Source organism: Myotis daubentonii, chromosome 3 (genome assembly GCF_963259705.1).
Source record: "Myotis daubentonii chromosome 3, mMyoDau2.1, whole genome shotgun sequence".
Classification (NCBI taxonomy): domain Eukaryota; kingdom Metazoa; phylum Chordata; class Mammalia; order Chiroptera; family Vespertilionidae; genus Myotis; species Myotis daubentonii.
Genome location: NC_081842.1, coordinates 216,147,810 through 216,170,209, shown reverse-complemented (window position 1 = coordinate 216,170,209; position 22,400 = coordinate 216,147,810). Strand labels below are relative to the sequence as shown.

Here is a 22,400-nt window from a genome sequence, read left to right as displayed (position 1 = left end):
AGGAGGTCACAGTTCGATTCCCAGTCGGGGCACATGCCCGGGTTGTGGGCTCGATCCCCAGTAGGGGGCGTGCAGGAGGCAGCCCATCAATGATTCTCTGTTATCACTGATGTTCTATCTCTCTCTCCCTTCCTCTCTGAAATCAATAAAATATATTTTTTTAAAAACTTCAGTTACAGACTCGGAAATTTGAGTCTCATAACTTTACCTGTCGTGAGATTTTATTCTTCTTTTGATATTAAAAACCACGTGAAAACTCTTTGTAGCTCCTGAGCCATATACAGGCCGGTGTCTCGGATCCGGCCCAGGGGAGCGAGGCCACCCCCGCCCCAGCTCTCTGCTTGGCTCATGGGGCTTCATCCAGTGACTATGTTTCATTTGTTAGTTTATGTGCATAAAACATTACCTTTAACGTTTGTAAGAATAAAATAAAGTGTCAGCCCTGGCCCGGAGGGGGTAGGACAAAGCAGAAAGGTGAGGGTGGAGGGCACAGACCTGCGGGGACACTAAATCTTCCCAAGCCTCGTCCCCAAGCCGGGCTCTGCCTTCCTTCCCCCAGCCCTGGAGGAGCCACTGCTGGGTGACTGGACCGACGGAAACCTTGGTCGGGGATATTTCCTGCATCTATGGCTTACTATCATGTGTCATATTACACACACACACACACACACACCCCTGAACGATATTAGCTGGACCATTCGTCTACATGATTGAATTTAAAAAAAAAAAAAAAAGCTCTAGCCCCGTGGCCGGCAAACCGCGGCTCTCGAGCCACATGCGGCTCTTTGGCCCCTTGAGTTATGGCTCTTCCACAAAATACCACCTGCGGGCGCGCACGTACAGTGCGATTGAGACTTTGTGGCCCATGCGCAGAAGTCAGTGTTTTGTGGAAGAGCAATACTCAAGGGGTCAAAGAGCCGCATGTGGCTCTCGAGCCGCGGTTTGCCGACCACTGCCCTAGCCTATTTGGCTCAGTGGATAGAGCAGTGGCCTGTGGACCAGAGGGTCCTGGGTTCGATTCCAGTCAAGAGTACGTATCTCGGTTGCAGGCTCCTCCCCAGCCCCAGCCCTAGTCGGGGCGCGTGCAGGAGGCAACCCATCGATGTGTTTCTCTCACATCGATGTTTCTCTCTCTTTCCCTCTCTCTTCCACTCTCTCTGAAGATCAATGGGAACATATCCTTGAGTGAGGATTAAAAAACAAGACAAAAGCCTAACCCTAGCCTGTCCGGCACCGTCTGGAAGATGCCCCTTGCCACCCGCCTGGTGCCGTGCTCGGTGGAAGGGGGTACATTTTAAAGGGACTTGTGGGGGACCCTGGGAATTATCTAGGACCGTGTATTTCAATAGCGAAAGCCACGATGGTGGGGCCACTCCTGTTTCTCCTTCGCTTCTTCTCCAACGCGTCCCCGCCACTTTCGGGGTCCCATTCACAGCGCACCCTCCTCTCCCTCTTCTTCCTCGGGGAACCCGCAGCTGCAGCCGTCCTCCTCTTGGGCGGTTCGCACCGGTCTCAGGAACGCTGGGAGGGAAGTGCAAAGACACGGATCGTTGGTTGTCTGTCGGAATCATTCAACATTCATTTCCTAGAACTCATCCCCGCGGCCCGCCTTCTCCAGTGGCAGATGTTCTCCACTTCGGTTCGAACCCGCCCGTCAACGAGAGGTGATGACGGCAGGTATGCACTTTCCTCACGATGATTGAGGGTGAGTTTGGTTTTGTTTTCATTTTACCAAATATTTGTATTGGCCCTGAAGGACTCTATGCTCTACACAACGGCTAACGTGCCCTTGAGCATGCGCCCCTAATGCATAAAACCTGTGGTGTCCCAAATGTAACTGTGGTCTCAGGGCGGCTTTCTGAAATGGCACATCGGACAGGTCCTTCTGAATGAGGTGCTGTGGCACCGGGTGTTAGGACGCGCCCCCCACTTCCATCGTTAGTCAGGGAGCAACTGATCGATGCGCCAACGTCCAGGTTTTCTCCCACACACTCGGGTCAAGCAATTGTGTCACTCCTTCAGATATTTCTACAGCCCGACAGAGCAAAGGCCCTCCCCCACCCAGTGTTACACGCTGTTGCTACAAAAAATAGCCGAAACCCAACAGCTGCACTGTCTCCAAGAATTTATGAAAACCTGGCAAGGCATTCACCAATAGCAACGGGGTGTCATGATGAAACCAGTGTTGCTCTGATACCCAAACCAGACAAAGATAATACTAGAGCCCGGCCGGCGTGGCTCAGTGGCTGAGCATCGACCTATGAACCAGGAGGTCACGGTTTGATTCCCGGTCAGGGCACATGCCCAGGTTGAAAGCTCGATCCCCAGTAGGAGATGTGCAGGAGGCAGCCGATCAATGATTCTCTCTCATCATTGATGTTTCTATCTCTCTCTCCCTTGCCTTTTCTCTCTGAAATCAATATATATATATATATATATATATATATATATATATATATATATATGACAATACTAGAAAAGAAAACTATACATTCTATCCCTCAGGAATATAGCTACAAAAATTCCTAGCAAAATATTAGCAAGTAAAATTCAGCAACTTAGAAAAAGAATTCTAGCCCTGATGGGTTTGGCTCAGTGGGTAGAGCATCGGCCTGCGGACTGAAGGGTCCCAGGTTCGATTCCGGTCAAGGGCATGTACCTTGGCTGCGGGCACATCCCCAGTGCGGGGTGTGCAGGAGGCAGCTGATTGATGTTTCTCTCTCATCGATGTTTCTAACTCTCTATCCCTCTCCCTTCTTCTCTGTAAAAAAATCAATAAAATATATTTTAAAAAAAAGAAAAAGAATTCTATACGATGAGCAAGCGGAGTTTATTCCAAGGTTGCAAGGCTGGTTCAATATGCAAAAATGAATCTATGTGATCCATCACCTTCACAGGATAAAGAAGAAAGTCAAATGATTGTCTCAGGTGATACTAAGAAAACGTGACAAGAGTCAACATTTATTCATGATTCTTAAAAAAATTCTCAGAAAACTAGAAATAGAGGAGACATGTCCTCGACTTCATAGAGAGGATCCACTGGCCCTGGCCGAGCGGCTCGGTTGGTTGGAGCATCGCCCTGTGCCCCAAAAGGTTTCAGGTTCGATTCCTGGTCAGGGCAGATGCCCAGCTTCCGGCTAGATCCCCAGTTGGCACACATACAGGAGGCAACCAATCAGCCTTTCTCTCTCACATCGATGTTTTTCTCTCTCCCTCTCTTCCCCACTCTCCTTTCGAAATAATAATAATAATAATAAAAATATATCCTCAGATGAGTATTTAAGAAAAATGAAAGTCTACAACTCACATCATACTTACTGGTGAAACCTGAATGTTTCCCCCTAAAATTAGAAGGCAGGCAAAGATGTTCACTCACCAATTTTATCCCACCTGGTACTGGAAGTTCTCGCCAGCCAAGAAAAGGAAATAGAAAGCATACAGATAGAGAAAGAAAAAATAAAGCTTCCCTGTTTGCAGATGACATTATGGTCTACACAGAAAATCTCAAGAAATCTACAAAATACGCCCACAGCTAATACACGGGTTCCACAAAATCACAGGCTACGAAATCAGCCTACAAACATCAACTACGCTCCTATGTGCCAGCAACGAGCAGGTGGAGACCAGCCTTCAGCACCCATGCCGTTTGCAGTTTAAAAAAACTCGAAGACCTCAATGTAGCAAAGCATGTGCAGGGCGTGCATGCCGAGAACTACAAAATGGCGATGAAACGGATCGAAGGAAACAGAATAAATGGGAGACAGACTGTGTAATGGATCGAAATGCTTCACGTCGTAAATTCTCCCCACACGGGCGCACAGGTTTAGCACAGCTCCTCTCGGGGCCCAGCTGACTTCTGTGGGAGCATCTAAGGTGATCCAAAAACTGTACATGGAAACGCAAAGGAACTGGAATCGCTAAGACGATTTTGAAAAAGAAGAATAATGCGGGAAGAACCACGCTAACCCCTACCCAACCGTAGACGTCGCGTAGCTCTGGCCACCAAAACGGCGGTGTTGGCAGAGAGTAAGCATGGGGACCAGTGAACAGGAGGGAGGAGCTGGGACAGCCCCGCCCAGGCCCCGCCGATGGCTTCTGATGCAGCACAGAACAAGTCAAGGGGGATCGATAGTGTTTTCATCCAGTGGTGCTGGGGCCGCGGGACACCTACGGGCCAAAACACCAAAGACACGCGGATCTGGTGTAAGCCTCTCATGCCTGTACAGCGCGTAACGGAAGGTGAGCCCTGCAGTTAAAGGTAAGCATCTGGGTGCCGCGTTCCTAGACCCGATTCCACGATGGAAGAAAGACATGGACTTCATCACATTAACAGACTTCTCTCTGCAAAAGCCCCTGGAGGAGGCGGAAAGGCTGCAGACGCATAAGTGACAGGGGCCTCGAATCTGGGGAGGAATGAGGAATTCTCCACTGTCTATAGTCGGACAAGCAAACACGTCCATTGGAGACGGCGAACCCCACAAAGGAACACGTCACCGAAGACGGGCGTGGGAAGATGCCCCAGCCGCAGGGAAAGGCCAGGGAAGACCACAGGGCCCTGGCTGTTTGGCTCAGTGGACAGAGCGTCGGCCTGCGGACTGAAGGGTCCCGGGTTTGATACCCGGTCAAGGGCACATGCCCGGGTTGTGGGCTCGATCCCCAGTGTGGGGCCTGGAGGAGGCAGCCTATCAATGATTCTCGCTCATCATTTATGTTTCTTTCTCTCTCTCCCTCTCAATTCCTCTCTGAAATAAAAAAATATATATATTAAAAGAGAGAGAGAGAGAGAGAGAGAGAGAGAGAGAGAGAGAGAGAGAGAGAGAGAGAGAAAAGAGGTGGTAAAAAATAAATAACTAACAGACCGCAGGGAGCGGTCAGTACCGCCGATCGGAGAGCTGACAGGAGAGACCCCGCCGGGCAGGTGTGGGCCAGGGACAGAGAAACGGGCGTCCTTGCTGCTGGGGGTCCCGCGGCTCCGCTCCCTGGGAAACAGCTTGCTGGCTTCTATGAAACTAAACGTCCACTTACCGTACGACCAGCGAGTGCACCCCCGGGCGTCTGTCTCAGAGAGTGGAAACGTGTGTCCACGCAAAACCCGTACAGCACTTCAAGGCAGCTTTCCATGCAATGGCCAAAAGCTGGGACGGCCAGGGCGCCTCTCCAGGGCGGGTGGTAAAGCAGACTGGTCCACGCAGGCGTGGGGCACCAGGCAGCCATCAAAGGGAGTGAGTGACGGGGACACACGTGGCTGGATCTCAGGGGCGTTGAGTGAAAAAGGCCCATCGCAAAAGGCTGTGTATTCCCGACCCATTTCTATGTTGTGTGATTCCCTGTGCATAACATTCTCGTAGACACAAATTGTAAAGACAGAACACGGGTTCGAGGTTGCCGGGGTTAGAGTGTAGGGGCGAGGGGGTGGGGGTGGGTGTGAAGGCCGAGCAGAGGGAGATCTTTGTGCTCAGGGAATAGTTCTGTGGTTTTTTATGTTTTTTAAAAAATATATGCTTACTGATTTCAGAGAGGAAGGGAGAGGGAGAGAGAGAGAGAAACATCAATGATGAGAGAGAATCATGGATTGGCTGCCTCCTGCACGCCCCGCACTATGGATCAGAGGTCAACCCTCAGCCACTGAGCCACGCCGGCCGGGCTAGTTCTGTGTTTCGATGGCGCTGGTGGCTCTTCCAGTCCACACAAGCGATCAAATGACACCCAAGTACAGACACGCAGCCCGGCGGGGTGGCTCGCTTGGTTGGAGCATCATCCTGTCCGCCAACAGGCCGTGGGCTCCATTCCCGGTCGGGGCACCTAACTAGGTTGCGGGTCCCCTCTGTGGCCAGGACATGTAGGGGAGCCAACCGATTGATGTTTCTCTCTCATGTTAATGTGTCTCCCTCTCTCCCTTTCTCTCTCTCTCAAAAATCAATAAAAACATAGATGAGAACCAATAAAAACACAGAGGTGAGGATTTAAAACACAAAAGTATCCACACACAAGGCACCACGGCCCCTTGCCCGGCCTGACCTCGTGCTGTGGTTACATCGAACGCGACCCATGACTTTCCTGCTCACAACTTCCTGTGAACCTGCAGTTATTTCAAAATAGAACATTTCTAAAAATAACCGAAAGCTTTCAAAAAATGGAATACGGTTCCATTGCAACTCACTCATTACTCATAAGCACTTTTGAAAACCATTGAATACAGGACTGTGTTGCTGGGTGGGCAAGGATGGAAAGATTCGTTCTTTCTGTGAGAGGTTTCGGTGAGAGCTGAGAGTTTGAAATCAAAGGTGGACCTCAGAAAGAGAAGCCGGAGCAAACCGCGGGGTGGGGGGGCGGGTGCCGGCAGCCCACGCGCGGCCCACGGAGGCCTCCGCACGGTGATGAGACGAGGACGGCCCCCCGCCCCCCGACAGAAAGGTGCTCAAAGGACTTGGTGGGGCTCTTTGCAGAGGAGGAAATCCCAATGGCCAACATCACATGAAAAAAGTCCCATCTCACTAGAAATCAGGGAAATGCAAATTAAAACCACAGTGAAATCTACCCGCCCACCAGAGAGAGGAAAAAGAACGCCAAGGTTAGCCAGGATGGGGCAGCAGGCGCTGTCCTCCGCTGCTGGGCGCGTGTGACCGGCCCTGCCGTCTGCAAACACGAGGACCCAGCAATGAGTTCTCTATCCCAGCGGCTCTCAGCCTTCTGGCCCTTTAAATACAGCTCCTCATGTGTGACCCAGCCATAACATTATTCTCGTTGCTACTTCATAACTGTAATATTGCTACTGTTATGAATTTTAATGTAAATATCTGATATGCAGGATGGTCTTAGGCGACCCCTGTGAAAGGGTCGTTCAGCCGCCAAAGGTTGAGAACCGCTGCTCTAGATTAAAACAACAGCAACACAGAAACCCATGCTACGTGCGCTGAGAAAATAGACAGAAACGTTGGAACCCCATTGTCTGAAATAGCCCCAAACTGGAAATGACCCAGGTGCCCATCCGTGTCTGAAGGGATCAGACGGACGGTGAGGTAGACACCCAATAGAAGAGCATCGGCAACAGAAGCCAACGCAGGTGCACGCTGCCTGGATGGATCGTAACGACCAACGCTGCCTGGAAGAAGGCGGGTACGGAATAGATACGGGAGTACGGAACGGACGCCGGCCACTTCCCTCGGGTGACAAGTTCACAGACGGCCGGACAGAACTGCTGCTCCGAGCAAAGCTATAAAGACGAGCAAGGAAGTGACTGCCGTGACTTGCAGCCGAGGCTGGCACTGGTGGGAGGGAGGGCTTCGTCGGCAAGGACAGGCAGGGCCTGGGGGGGGTAGGGGGGTGGGGGTAGTGACCCTGCTTCCCCGCCAGCGGGGTGACGCAGGCGTTCACGCCACAACAATCCGTTAAGCTGTATTTCCCCCGTGTGCTCTATTGCACGATGTAAAAACAGTTTTGTATCGTTTTCAAAATGCCCTTTAGACAAATTGGTGTCGTGCATCTTTAGAGAAGACTTTGCTGACACCGTCCCTCCCAAACCTGGAACATTCTGGGCTACAGCGCCCACCGTCCGCTCGGGCCACTGCCTGCTCCGCCGAATCCCTCCTGCCCCCCTAGCCTGCATCTCTGGTTCTGTCCTCTCCGAAGACAAACTCCAGGCCCCATCTATAAGCTTTAAAAAGAAATTATGAATATTTTCTAATTGATTTGAGAGAGAGAGGAAGGGAGAGGGAGAGAGAAGCACGGATGAGAGAGAAACATCGATTGGCTGCCTCCTGCACGCCCCCTGCTGGGGACTGACTGAAACCTGGGCGTGTGCGCTGACCAGGAATCGAATCAGAGACCTCGTGGCGCACGGGGCGATGCTCAACCCACTGATCCACACCGGCCGGGCTATCCCTTTTTTTGAGTAAATACTAAGAGGTTCCATTTAGTGAGTGCTGGCTCTTGCCAAGTTCCGTATAGAAATACTCTCGTAGTTCAGTGCAGGAAAGTTTCTCACGTCATCCGTACTGCTGACGTCAGAGTCCTTGTCATTCAACCCACTCAGACCCTCCAGGGGCTCTGTGCCTTCTGACCTCACAGGGCTGCCTCAGGTTAAGGTCATTGCCAGCCCGAGGGGCAGGGCTGAGCGGGCAAAGGTTACTTTTTGATTCCTCCTGGCAGGTGCCCTGTGTGCACAGCTGTGCACACATACTCGCTCAGAGTCACCCGGGAGTGCACATGCTTACCCTGTCGCTCCGCTAGGGCCCTGGGATGACATCCTGCCCCTGCCCACTCCTCCCCTCCGTGCTGTGGGCATCTGGGCCTGGGTAGCTCTGAGCTGTGGGGCCCGCCTGTGCCCTCACTGACCACCCACTAGAGGCCAGCACGTCCCCCACCCCTACCCCCAGGAGGTGAAACCCAGACGGCCTCCGGGCGTTGCCCACTGTCTCCTCGGGGGCCACACTGCCCGCGCCGATCGCCACGGGCTGTTCTAACCCGCTTCTAGAACTTGGTCCCCTCCTTCCTTCCTCCCGGGAGAAGCCTCCCTCGGGCTCCGATCTGACCCAGGCGGGTTCGCTTACGCTGCTTGAGGACGGACAGGAGTTTCCGCCGGCCCTGCTCCGCCGCCGAGAACCGCAGCGCCAGCAGGAGCAGCAGGGCCAGGGCCGCGGCCGACGCCAGCGCCAGGAGGAAGAGGCTGATGGGGGGCCGGGGACCTGCGGGCAGGCCGAGGAGAGAGCAGGCGCCGTGTCATCTCTGAGTTTACGCACGTTCATGTTCACGGCGGCAAACCCCTCATCGTGGGAAGCGGGTCCTCTGGCATCCAGCCAGCTAACTTGGTAAACCTCCCGCGCGTTAAGAAAAAAAAAATTTCTTTTTAAACAACTTGCCCGGTCGGTGGGCTCAGGGGTTGAGCGTCAACCTATGAACCAGGAGGTCAGGGTTCAATTCCCGGTCTGGGCACAGGCCCAGGTTGTGGGCTCGATCCCCAGTGTGGGGCCTGCAGGAGGCAGCCGATCCATGATTCTCTCTCATCACTGATGTTTCTCTCTCTCTCTCCCTCCCTCTCTCTCTCTCTCTCTCTCTCTCTCTGCTTACCCGTGTGTGTCTCAGACTGAGGCAGCTGAGCGGAGTGTGCTGGTGCCCGTTGTGGGCAGAGCTAGGACCCCCGGTGGGTCGGATCCCCGTGGGAAGGGCCACCATCCAGTCACATGGACACGAGGGCGACAGATGAGCTACATACCTGGCTCCGGCGCGGGCGCGGGGGTGGGTGCGGCGGAGGGCGCGGCTGGGGAGGGGTCCGCCGAGCGGGGCCCGCACACCACGTCTCTCTCCTTCGTCCCGTTCACCAGCACGGCCTTCCCGGCCCGAGCGCAGCTGAGGCCAATGGAGAGAGTCCCGATCAGTAACTCAGGTCCAGATCGTGCCAGTGAGACACATCGCCCTCCCACCCCATCAAGCAGCCTCTCACAAAGACGTGTGAGTCTGGGTTCATGGGGATTTTTTAAAAATATGTTTTTATTGATCAGAGAGAGAGAGAGAGAGAGGAAGAGAGAGAGAGAGAGACATAAATGTGAGAGTGAGACATCCATGACTGCCTCCTACGGGACATTGAGCCCACAACCCAGGCCTGTGCCCGGACCGGGAATCGAACCTGTGGCCTTTCCGTGTACACGATGCTGCCCAACCAACTGAGCCACACTGGCCAGGGCCATGCCAGGTGTTAGAGGGGAGCACACACGCGTGGACATCACGCTCCGTGCTGGGCACTGCCCATGGAGATTGGCGAGGGAGGGTACGAGACAGCGAGAGACGGGAAGGACCCAGAAGGAACGGGGCCGGCAGGGGCTGGCGGGCAGCTCTGACCTGGAGGCCTGGCTTCATTTCCCGGGACAACGCCCGCTTTGCAGAGCCGGGCGCTCCTCCCCGTGCCACTCCCGCCCTGCCTGGTGGGACGATGTTCCGTGCCTACACTCGGTCGATTTCAAAAAGCTCAGTGAGTCTGGCCGGCGTGGCTCAGTGGTGGAGTGTCAGCCTGGGAGCCAGGAGGTCACGGTTGGATTCCCAGTCAGGGCACATTCCCGGTTACGGGCTCCGTCCCCAGCAGGGGGCATGCGGGAGGCAGCCGATAGATGTTGATGTTTCTTTCTCATGGATGTTTCTATCTCTGGCTCCCTCCCTCTCTCTCTAAAGTCAATAAAAACTTCCTTTTTTAAAGCTTCCATGATAACATTCTTTGTCTTTAAGAAAATTAGCCCAGGCTCCTCACTGCGTGAGCAAAGGGAAGTTATACGTACTCGGTCCAGGGCCGGCAGGTGCCGAGCTTCTGATCATTAAATGTCCCGGGGTCACAGTCTTTGCAGCCTGGCATAGAAATTATAAAAAGCAAAAATCAGAAAGGAAGGATCTCCATCGTTTCATAACTTTCCCTGCGATGGCCATACTCCATAATAAAGCCGTGAACTTCAATCTACACAGATTGTTCAGGGATTCTTGAGACCAAACCATGAGATGAATCAACGTATGAAGCTCCGGGTCCTGGTGAATAACAAATGGGCTTTCAAATAGTTGGTAAATATCCTATATCTGACGCAGCGGTTCATTGCTTGTAGTTTTAAGAGTCTACAAATCTATGCTTGATTTTACATTCCAAAGGCCCAGCCTGAGCCTGCTGTGTGTTATCTTTATTTTGGCTTATTAAGAGTGTGATTTCTTTTTCAATTTAATTGAATTTATTGGAGTGAGATTGGTTAATAAAATTGTATAGGTTTCAAGTGTATAATCCTTTATAATGAAAGCCTAATATGCTAAGTGTCCGGTCAGTCGGTCGGCCGTTCAACCAATCAAAGTGTAATATGCTAATGATAATCTAAGGCCACTCAACTGCTTGCTATGACCTGCACTGACCACCAGGGGGCAGATGTTCCGACCGGTAGGTAAGCTTGTTGCTGGGGTCCAGCCGATCAGGACTGAGCGAGACAGGCTGGACACACCCTGGAGCCTCCCACGTCCCTCCCCAGCCCCGAGGGTGCACCACTGGGGCCCTTCGGCCTGGCCTGCACCCTCTCGCAACCTGGGACCCCTCGGGGGATGTCGGAGGGCCGGTTTTGGCCCGATCCTGCAGGCCAGGCCGACGGACCCACTAGTGCATGAGTTCTCCCTCCCCGCCCCCTTCCCCTCTGGTCATCACCATACCGTTGTCTGACTAGGAGGTTTGTTTTGTTTTGCTTAATCCCTTCACCTTGTTCACCCAGCCCCTCCTCCCCCTCCCTTATTACGAGACATCATCCCGTATGCTATTAGCTTGCGAAATCGCCACAGTGAATCTGTGCTAAGTACATTTTTAAAGGACACACACACACAAGAAAAGACCAAGACCCAAGTTTGACGACACACTTGCACTAGATGGCTGATCAGCACACCCACCGTCGTCCGTTACTTCTTGGCCTCGCCCGCAGTCCTGCTCACACATGGCGCACCCGGCCCCTCGGCAGTGGAACCCCGGGATGCACTCGCATTCGGCGTCGCTGGTGGGGGAGCACCCCTTCTTCGTCCTGAAAACACCTGCAAGGCCCCCCGTGTCACATCGCACTGGACGCCCAAGACCAGGAAGCACACTTACGCTCTGCAATAAGACCCAGGCTCACTCTGCTGAAAATGTTCCCAAATGCCCTGGCCGGTGTGGCCCAGTGGATAGAGCCTCAGCCTGCAGACGGAAGGGTCCCGGGTCTGATTCCGGTCAAGAGCACATGCCCGAGTTTGGGGCTCGGTCCCCGATGGGAAGCGTGCAGGAGGCAGCCGATCAACGATTTTCTCTCATCATTGATGTTTCTCTCTCTCTCTTTCTCTCTCCTTTCCTCTCTGAAATTATATATATATATATCTTTTTAAAATGTTCCCAATGATCTTAAAGGATAAAGTGCACCTTTGAATCCCAATAGAAGACATTTTTACATTTTGCTCATGAATATTTTCTCTCTGGTCAAATGCGTGTTTCCTCTGACATTTAAAAAGCTCAGTCCACACGTCATTGCTGCGGCAGTGAATTATTTTCCTGGGCCTGCCTATGGACAGGGACCCCGCCCCTCGGACCCCTGACCTTTGGGAGGCCAGCCCCCTAGGGAATACATCTGGGGGGCGGTGCCCCCCGCCCGTCTCCGAGTGAAGCCGTCCCCGAGGTCCTACCTTCGCAGCGCCGGCACAGGTTGCAGGCCTCCTGTCCAGGGCTGCGGGAGAAGCTATTGGAGGGACAGGGGATGCAAGTCGGAGCCTTGGTTTTCCCACAGAAAGTACCTGAGTGGGCAGAGCACAGCTGTCTGTGTTTGACAGTGGTTACCGTCGCCGGACGCATTGTGATGTTCACAAGAAAACTAGAATCCGAAACACTAATTCGTTTTCCAGGTGCCACAGTGATAGGCTTTACTTTGCTGATGGGCTTCTTAAAAGTATACATATGGGAGGGCCCTAGCTGGTGTGGCTCAGTGGATAGAGCATCGGCCTGTGGACTGAAGGGTCCCGGGTTCAATTCCAGTCAAGGGCACATGCCAGGGTTGTGGGCTCGATCCCCAGTAGGGGGCGTGCAGGAGGCAGCCAATCAATGATTCTCTCTCATCATTGTTGTTTTTATCTCTCTCTCCCTCTCCCTTCCTCTCTGAAATCAATAAAAATATATTTTTTTTAAAAGTCTACATGTGGGCCCTGGCCCAGTGGCTCAGTTGGCTGGAGTATCAGCCCATACCCCGAAAGGTTGCAGGTTCCACAGATGTTTTTCTCCCCCCCCCCCCCGCCCTTCCGTTCTCTCTAAAATCAATAAAAACATATCCTCGAGTGAGGATTAAAAAAACATTTTTTAAGTACAAATTTGCAAGATTGCCCTCAACATAATCACAGAAATAAGAATAACAAAGTGTAGGTATTGCAACAAATAAGTCAACAGAAAGAAAATAGTTCCCTTTGTCTATTGAATAAAACAGAATGATTTCTCTGGATTGATCCAGGAGATCAGTATGATAGGATTCAGGGGGAGATCAGCGTGCCTGCCTTCCCCCACTCTGCCCCCACACACACACACACAGACACACACACACAGACACACACAGACACACACACAGACACACAGACACACATAGACACAGACGCACACAGACACACAGACACAGACACACACGGAGACACACACACAGACACACCCTCTACCCCTCTCCTCCTTGCTCCCTGCTGTGCCCCAGGTGGAGCCCAGGGCCTCCCCACAGCTGCCATTCCCTGAGGCTGGCCGGGTGCCTGCCCTCTTGTAACCCTCCTGGGTCCTCCCAGCCACTCTGTGAACCAGGTTCTCTCGTTACCCCTGGAGGACGCGGCGGGGCAGGTGGCACGGCTTTGTGCACACGGCTAAGACGCCGCCTCCGAGAAGTACTTGTCGGTGACCGTGTAAAAGGCCATTCAGGCAGCGCCCCTGGGCCCTGACCCGGGGACCACCCGCGCCCTGTCTCAGCACCACAAGCACACGGTCACTGGGTCCTCACCCGCGGGGCAGTCCCTGCAGGAGCCCTGCCCTGGTCGCACCCGCTCCACACTCACGACCAGCAGCACCACGGCCAGGAGCCTGTAGCGCCCATGTCCCATGACGAGGTCTGGGTCTTGCACGGAGATGATCAGCAAAGCAGGCTCCCGGAGCCTGGGCATCCAAGTCGCCGTCCCGAGTGCGCCCTGCGAAAGGGGGCCGGTGCAGGGATGGGGAGAGTTCTCCTGTCCGGCGCGGGCATTCCGCCACCGCCATCCAGTCCCACCGGAACACGGAGTTTCCAGGGAAATCGGGACAGGAAAGGGAGGACGTTCACAGGAACGTCTCTGGGGGACCAGGAAACTACACGCATAGCTCTGTGCACGCCTGCCTCGGCCTGAGGGGCACTGCCCGGCCAGTTCCCCCAAAACACAGAAGTCATCACAGCAGGAACTTTTGGGGACTTTCTTGGCTACTTAGCGCCCAGATTTCAGCAATGCCAGTCGCCTGCTGCCCCTGGACTCTGAGAATCTGCCGGGACATCTAACTGTTCAGCTGGACGAGAAGATTTTCCGTTATCACCGTTTGTATGAACAGCATGGGGACATTTCAACCACCAGTTGCTGAAAAGTTGCCATACCTCCCTGCTCAACGCCCCATCGCATGAAAACTTTTAAATTTTTCAGTTGCACTTGACATTCAATGTTCTGTTAGTTTCAGGCGTGCAACACAGTGGGTGGGCATTCGTACAACGCACAGAGCGATCCCCCGTAAGTGGGTCGCACCCACCCAGCATCTTACAGGTATCACCAAACGATTGACTATCTTTGCTCTGCTGTGCACATCTTCTTAATAGACGGAGCCGCTCATTCTGAGATTTGAAGCTCATATCGGAACAAAACTAAGGAGTACAGCGAACATCTCCTTAGAGATTTGTATTTGATCTTTGTTTTATGAGCCAGGCAGAGAGGATGTGAGCCGTTAGAAGGGGGGACAGTCTAGGAATGTTACCAAGTAAACGGAGCCTCTATCCCCCCTCCCCCCCCCAGCCAGAGCCCCCCTGTCTGCCCCGCTCGGACCAACCTTGAGCTCGCCCGCCGGCAGGTGAGGAACTTTCCTGGACTCGGTCTTGGGAGCAGCGAGTTGTGAGGAGGAGGGAGGCTGACAGGTACCCTTAGACACACGCGGCGCCCAGTGACTCAGCCGGGGCGGGGCCTCTCGGGGGAAATCCCCGCCCAGCTCTGTGGGGAGCAGGCTGGATATGAGCTGACCCCAAACCCCTCAAACGAAGGCATTTCGAGCACTTCTTGGAAGCAGCGCTCTGCCGGAGGCATTTGCAAGGTGACTTTGGTGAAGAGATTTTGTCACTTTCTGTAATTCTTCGAAATGAGGGGGACGAAACCGGCCTCAGAATAAGGACCAGCCCTTGTGCAACGCGCTGCCTCCTCGCTCTAGTCCAGCGGTTCTCAACCTGTGGGTCGCGACCCCTTTGCGGGTCCAACGACCCTTTCACGGGGGTCGCCTAAGACCATCGGAAAACACATGTGTAATTACATATTGTTTTGGTGATTGATCACGATGCTTTAATTATGTTCCATTTGTAACAATGAAAATACATCCTGCATATCAGATATTTACATGACGATTCATCACAGTAGCAACATGACAGTTATGAAGGAGCAACGAAAATAATGTTATGGTTGGGGGTCAGCACAGCCTGGGGAACTGTATGAAAGGGTCGCGGCCTTAGGAAGGTTGAGAACCACTGGGCTAGTCGCTGCGGTAGCTACAGTGCATCCAGGCCCGGTAAGCGCGTGAGTGAGTGCTGTCTTCAAAAGGACCCTGGGAGTCAACAGGACTCCCTATTTATTGGGACAACATTACGCAAATGAGGACATGGAGGCTCTGCCAGACAATCAGCAGGAGGGAGAGTCCGGATTAGAGCCCAGGATGACCGGACTCCCTTTCACTGTGCTCCTTGCCGGGGGAGGGGCGGGGGATGGGAAGAAGGAGGGGGAGGCAGAGGGAAAGGAGACAGGAGGAGCCATAGAACTGAAATGCCAGGCTACATTATGGGGCAAAGTGAGATCTATGAAGGGAGAAGAGGAGGGGAAGGGGGAGTGGGAGGAAGAGGAGGAAGAGGAGGTCAGGAAGAGAAAGGGGGGGGGGGAGGTTGCCTTAGAGACGCTAAGATGAACTGTCCAGCATCGTGTCTCCTATCTCAACCTGAACTAACAGCAAGAGGGGTTTGACGGAAACAGATGGGCTTTCCCTTGGGATCTAAACAGAAAGCCGCTTCCGCCCCCCCCCCCCGCTACCCCCCCCCCTCCCGTACCCAGGGAGATAAGGAGGCTTGGTGTTGACCGGGGGATGAAGGGAGAAGATAGGTGCTAACATTTACTAGGCATTTGCTGTGTGCTGAGCACTGTATGTGTCCATGCCCCCATCATGCACTGTCCTTCTCAGAAACTTCCAGCGGCTCCTGCTGTCTCCGTACTCAGGAACCTCCTGAGCCTGACCTTAGTTTTTGGAAAACTAAGATACAGTTCACCTAACAAACTTTAAAGTGTCCATTTCGATGGGTTTTAGTATATCCACCGGGCGGTGCAGCCACCCCCAGCACGGAATTCCAGAACATGTTCTTGGTCCAAAAGGAACCTGTGCCCATTAGCGGTCACTTCCCAGGGCCCCTCCCCTCCCAGGGCCCCTCCCCCGGGTCCCGGTAGCCACTCCTCTCCTGTCCGTGGCTAGAGATGGTCCTGCTCTGGCCATTTCACAGAAAAGCCATCACGCGGTGAGCGGTTCTGGTATCGGGTTCCGTCGCTCAGCGGCTGGGGGGGGCGTTGGAGCCGTTGCCACTGCTTGGCTCCTGGGAACATCTGTGAGCAGGTGTCTGTATGGACATGTGTTTCCAGCTCTCTCTTTTTTAAAAACAAAAACAAAAACGTATTGTTGTTGTGAATCCTCCCCCGAGGAGGATATTTTCCCATTGATGTTTAGGGGGGGTGGGAGGGAGGGAGAGACAGAGAGAAACATCTCCTGCAACCGAGCCCATGCCCTTGACCGGAACCAAACCCTGACCCTTCGTCCACAGGCCAGTGCCCTGTGCGCTGAGCCCAGCGGCGAGCCCCAGCTCTCCTGAGCGCGCGCCTGGGCGCCGAGGTGCTGCGGCAGGGGACTCCTGCTGCACTTTCGGAGAAATTGCCAGACTCTTTCCCCCAGTAGCTGCCCCATTTTACATTCCCACCGACGATATATAAGGGTTTAAAGCAGGGGTCCTCAAACTTTTTAAACAGGGGGCCAGTTCCCTGTCCCTCAGACCGCTGGAGGGGCGGACTATAGTTTAAAAAAAAAACTATGAACAAATTCCTATGCACACTGCACATATCTTATTTTGAAGTAAAAAAACAAAACGGGAACAAATACAATATTTGTATTTGCATGTGGCCCGCGGGCCGTAGTTTGAGGACCCCTGGTTTAAAGTCTTCATATCCTTGCTATCACTTGTTATTTATTTTAATTCAAAGACATTTATTCCCCGGCCGGCATGGCTCAGTGGTTGAGCGTTGACCTATGAAGCAGGAGGTCAGGGTTCGATTCCCAGTCAGGGCCCATGCCCGGGTTTAGGCTCGATCCCCAGTGTGGGGTGTGCAGGTGGCAGCCGATCAGTGATTCTCTCTCATCACTGATGTTTCTATCTCTCTCTCCCTCTCCCTTCCTCTCTTGGATCAATAAAAATATATTTAAAGAAAAAAGAAATTGATTAAACCATCCTAGCAGATGGAAAGTGCTATCTCACTGTGGGTTTGATTTGCTGCCTTTCCCTGACTTTACCTCCCCCTCTCCACACGTGGGAGCAGCAGGTGGGTAAGAGCCCACGCTCAGCTGTCAGCTGACGATGGAATCGAGGCTCATGACCCCTGCTGGTCACGTGACCGTGCACAGATTTCTTAACCTCCCTATCTCAGTTTTTGGAACCATACCTTCCAGATGCAGCAGCACTCCCTCCTCCCTGAGCGAGGAGTGGGTGCAACAGTGAACACGAAGTACTGAGCGCCATGCCTGGCCCCTCGCTCTCCGGGAAACGGTCACTGCTACTGAGCTTGAGTCTGAAATGTCCCTTTCCTGCCGCTCACACGGATCATCGGTGCAACCGCCCTGAGCCAGGAGCAAGAGGAGGAAGCAATGCCGGGCCTTCTCCAGAGTGTGTTCCCCAGTCCTGCACCCCACAGGGAACCCCGCCGATCTCATGCTGCCAGCAATGCCTCCCCATTTGCGTGGGGCGCACTGCGGGGGGCGCCCAGGGTGACATTTAACTGGGCTGTCTCCTCACTGAGCTGAATGCTACGCACCAACCTAATTCTGGCTGCTGTGGGCAGAGGTGTTACCGCCCCTGGAAATGACATCAGCGTTTCCCAGCACAGTCATCAGCTCACTTTTCTGAGGTGAGACAGTGACCTACAAGCCTTCGCTGAGCTGAAAGATCCCCAAGTCGGCGTGTGCCGGCCCACAGCCACCGCGCGTGCCAGCCCACAGTCACCGGCGTGTTCCAGCCCACAGTTCCCGGCGTGTGCCGGCCCACGGCCACCGGCTCCGCTCAGGGTGCCGCTGCCGAAGGCCGCCAGCGTGGCCCGGTGTTTACACAGTCTCGATGCTGGGTTCCTGTTTGATGAAATCGTCACAGGGGTGAAGGCAGGTGCACCTGCTCTCTGACCAGCCACAGGGTCCTCTTCATACGCGTTTCGTCTGCTTTAGAATATGCATCGCTTTGCTTTATTCACTGGAGGGCTCTAATCTGTCAAATGCAGCGGAAACGTCATCTTGTCCGTGTAGCTCCCAGACCGCACCAGCGATGACCCCAGCAAACATCAGCAATTTCGCAAGCTTAGCGATAACAGGTTTCATCACCTCCTCAGTCCTTAGCCACGGAATAGATTTCGTTTTGTTTTTATTGACGGCAGGCCTAATGTTGAATATCTCAAGCGGGTATGCTTTGAGGCTGAAGAGCGTGAAGGTTCAGCTCTAACCAAGATAAGACGATCTTTAGAAACGGAAAGACACACAGCCCTTCGACATGAGCCTCGTCTGCGATGGGCGCTGTGGTCCCAGGCCCAGCCTGAGGCCGTCTCACCGAGGGACGCGTCACTGCTTCTACCTGGCATTTCCCAAAAGATTGATTCTCTCAAGACTCAGTGTCCCCACCCCAACCCCAGGCACCCACCCCGTCCGGGCAGGGGTAGCTGGAGAGGTGCCAGTCGCAGGATTGGAAGGAGATTCGAAAGGGATCAGAAGAAAGAAAATGAGTGGAATGAGAAGGGGGGGGCGCGGAGAGCAGGAGGAGAAGGAAGCATATCTGTAAGGCCAGGGGTGCGAGCAGCCATCACATTTGCTCCCTTTCCTCCATGTTCACGCTTCCCCAGGTGCCACCCCTGAACGTTCATGACTCACACATAGAACTTCAGACGCACCTGCCGCTGTGCCGCCCGGCAGAGGTGCCCGGAGGCCCCGGCCGTGTGCCCGGCCTGTGGGTGCCCAGCTCAGTCCACTGCGCCCGAAACTGTTCTCCCCGGCAGGGCCCCCGGTCACAGGCACACACACAGTGACGAGGGCGCCTCTGGGGCTGGGACCTGGCGCTCATGCTGGTGTGGGGACACGTAGCTGCCACGGGCTCCACCGCCCTCGGGGACAGCACTGTCGCCGGGGAAACAGCCCGCAGTTCTTGTTCTGGGTCTTGGAGACCAGGTGACAGCATCTCAGTGCTGAGCCCCTGAGCACAGAGCCTCTGAGTGCAGGGGGAGGGTCACAGCGGCCCTGGGGCAGGGGGAGGGTCACAGCGGCCCTGGGGCAGGGGGGAAGGGGGTCACAGCGGCCCTGGGGCAGGGGGAGGGTCACAGCGGCCCTGGGGCAGGGGAGGGTCACAGGGGCCCTGGGGCAGGGGGGAAGGGGGTCACAGCGGCCCTGGGGCAGGGAGGGTCACAGTGGCCCTGGGGCAGGGGGAGGGTCACGGCAGCCCTGGGGCAGGGGGGAGGGTCACAGCAGCCCTGGGGCAGGGAGAAAGGGAGTCACAGCGGCCCTGGGGCAGGGAGGGTCACAGCGGCCCTGGGGCAGGGGGAGGGTCACAGCGGCCCTGGGGCAGGCAGAGGCAGAGGCGCAGCAGCTGTCCGGTCCTCGGACACCCAGGAGGCGATGGCTCCTTGCATCACCCATTGTTGTGCAAGAAGATGATGGAAAGTGTCGTTTCCAAAAGCCCCGTGTGCGTTTTCTGCATCCTACGTCCCTGTCTGTGGTTCCGGAAGCCCCTACTGCAGCCAGGTCCCACTCCAACATCTGCACGCGGGGTGGGCGGAGCAGTGTATCCCGTGGCATTATTCATTGTTGTGGCATCTATTTGTGTCACGCCTGTCAACCCACCTTGCCCACCCCTGTACGCGTGGTAAGCAGCATACGAACTGTCATACGGGTTCTTTACTAGAATAAACCCAGAATTGCAGTTTTTATTATAGAATTATTTAATAAAATTTCATGAAATCTTTGAACATGCAAAGCCTCAGATATATTTAAACAAGTTTAGATATTTTATATTGATCATTGATCATTTTTTAATTTTAATAGGTACTTTTGAAACATTTCAAAGAAAAATGACTTTTTTAAAACAAAAATGAACAATAATTTAATTTAAAAATTGTACATAGTTACACTTACATTTTACATTACCTACATGTAAATTCTGTACACGTTGAGTATACAGTTCTATTTTTTAATCTTTTAAGTCAGTACTGTCCACAGAACACAAAGGATGTATCATTCTCCATTTTAACAAGGAAAATAAAGGCCAAAATAATACATTTCATTTCTCTTTTAAAATATATGATTTGTGTAATAATCTATGACTCCCAATAAGTAAGTGTTTTCTAACATTAACAGCTGATGCGTGGGTTGCGCCCTGCATTGCAGACGGACTGCAGTGCGGGAATGATTTTAATTTAGCCTCATCAGCTCTGCGTTTAAGAACTCTTGTTGCTCTAGCCTGTTGCTCAGTGGTTAGAGCATTGGCCTGTGGATGAAGGGTCTGGGGTTTGATTCCGGTCAAGGGCATGTAGTACCTCGGCTGCAGGCTGCTCCCTGGCCCGAGGCCTGGTTGGGGCTCGTGCAGGAGGCAACCAATTGATTTGTTTCTCTCACATCCATGTTTGTCACTGTCTTTCCCTCTCCCTAAAAGTCAATGGAAAAATATCCTCAGGTGAGGATTCACCAAAGAAATAAAGAACTATTGTTACACCCTAGCTGGTGTGGCTCAGTGGAAAGAGCACCAGCCCGCGGGCTGAAGGATCCCGGGTCCGGTTCCGGTCAAGGGCATGCACCGTGGTTGTGGGCTCGGTCCCCGGCCCTGGTCAGGGCGTGTGCGAAGGCAGCCAGTTGATGTGTCTTTCTTACATCGATGTTTCTCTCTCTCCTTCCCACTCTCTCTAAAAATCAATGGAAAAATATCCTCAGATGAGAATTAAAATAATAATAATTTAAAAAAGAGCGACCGTGACTCTTCTCACGTTAAAGAAACAGAGGCTGAGAGAGTTGGAGTCACTGAGCCTGCTCCCGGGCCGTGTTCTGGCTTCATCTCCAGGAGCCCCGCTCACCTCACGGACCCGCTGCTGGGCCCTGTTTTCACGGCCGTGGATGACGCCCAGGTAGTTGTCCAGGATCCCCGGGCAGCACGGGGCAGAGCGGGGCTTGAACCCAGACAGGCCAGCCTCGGAGGGCACCCACACGCACCCTCCACGTTTCAGGAAAGGAGAAGCCAGGGATGCGACCCAGTCTTGTCCTCTCCACGCCCCCCCCCCCTTACCCTCGGGCCAGCAGTTCTGAGTGACGCAGGAGCTACGCATAATGCTGGCTCGTTCCTGTGAATGAATCAAAAGATGTGTTGACTCAGCACCACTGAGACTGTCAGTTCCGTGGTTTGAGTGCTGCCTCGGAAACCACATTCGATCTCACCGATGTGAATGATTGCGCAGAAACTGATAGTTAATCACCTTCAAGAATCATCGTAAAGAGCAGAATCAATAGCCCGTAGAAGCCGCTTTCGGAGGGAGCCAGACTCACTGAACAAAAAAAGTTAAAAAATCAGAGCATGGTAGTAAACCAGTGTTCTGTATTTTTAAATTTTATATTATTGATTTTAGAGAGAAAGGGAGAGAGAGGAAGAGAGGGAGAGAGAAACATTGATCGTTGTCTCCCACACTCCCCCCAATCAAGGATCGAACCCACAACCTGGGTGTGCTCCCTGACGGGGAATCAAACCCGCCACCCATGTGCGTGGGATGATGCTCCCATCTGCTGAGCCACACCGGCCAGGGCTGCAGTCTTAATCCTGCTGGAGAGAGAGTGGCCACATCCAGGGAGGGGAACACGTTCTTTAGGCCGCAAGTGACACTGAGCAGAGCAGTACCTCTGGAATGAGTGCCGTCACCTCATCTGGCGGCTGCGCTGACGGCCAGGCCCTGCCTGCCCCCAGCAGCCGCCGTAGCCCTCCGGAAGGAAATTATAAATATACGAATCTCTCCAATTGTTTCATAAACTCCGCTCCTGTCAGCTAACAGTCAAGTACATTTCTCCCCCCGCTCCCCCCAAAGAGGCAAGACCCCATCGGGACATGCATTTTGTTTCCTTGTGAACTTTTCCATAGTCATCAGCATTACCTACCAGATCATTCCACTCCTGTGTCAACCCACCTCTTCCTCCACGAAATCTGCCTCCTCTTCTGGGTTTACAGGCCGATGGGAAACCGCCGCGTGAACCACCGGTTTTCATTAAGATTTTTTTCAGTTAAATGTTGCCACACTCAACAGACTTCCAATGCACCTGTGTGTAGTTCTGAATGTTTTATATATGCCTCCTGGGTCTATATAATTTCCAAGTTTCATGGTTGCTATCT

At 53.5% G+C, this 22,400-nt stretch overlaps 1 protein-coding gene across 1 annotated transcript; it reads right to left on the bottom strand.

Moving 5' to 3' along the window:
* Positions 1-900: 900 nt before the first annotated feature.
* Positions 901-13,656, bottom strand: TNFRSF9 (TNF receptor superfamily member 9). The gene is made up of 7 exons (XM_059686139.1): positions 13,491-13,656; positions 12,154-12,261; positions 11,395-11,532; positions 10,266-10,332; positions 9,212-9,345; positions 8,550-8,684; positions 901-1,521 (listed from the first exon to the last, which is right to left on the bottom strand). Exons 1-7 carry the CDS (start codon positions 13,648-13,650, stop codon positions 1,430-1,432), a joined length of 834 nt encoding a protein of 277 aa, XP_059542122.1. The 5' UTR covers positions 13,651-13,656; the 3' UTR covers positions 901-1,429.
* Positions 13,657-22,400: the final 8,744 nt, after the last annotated feature.

What these genes read in the sequence shown, in the direction of transcription:
- TNFRSF9 (XM_059686139.1), bottom strand. Translation starts at nt 13,650, where the DNA reads ATGCCCAGGCTCCGGGAGCCTGCTTTGCTGATCATCTCCGTGCAAGAC. An exon ending in CCTGTGCCGGCGCTGCGAAG is followed by an intron (nt 11,533 to 12,153) that starts GTAGGACCTCGG and finishes GGGGCCTTGCAG; the next exon opens with GTGTTTTCAGGACGAAGAAG. An exon ending in CCTGTCCGTCCTCAAGCAGC is followed by an intron (nt 1,522 to 8,549) that starts GTAAGCGAACCC and finishes CTTCCCTCCCAG; the next exon opens with CGTTCCTGAGACCGGTGCGA.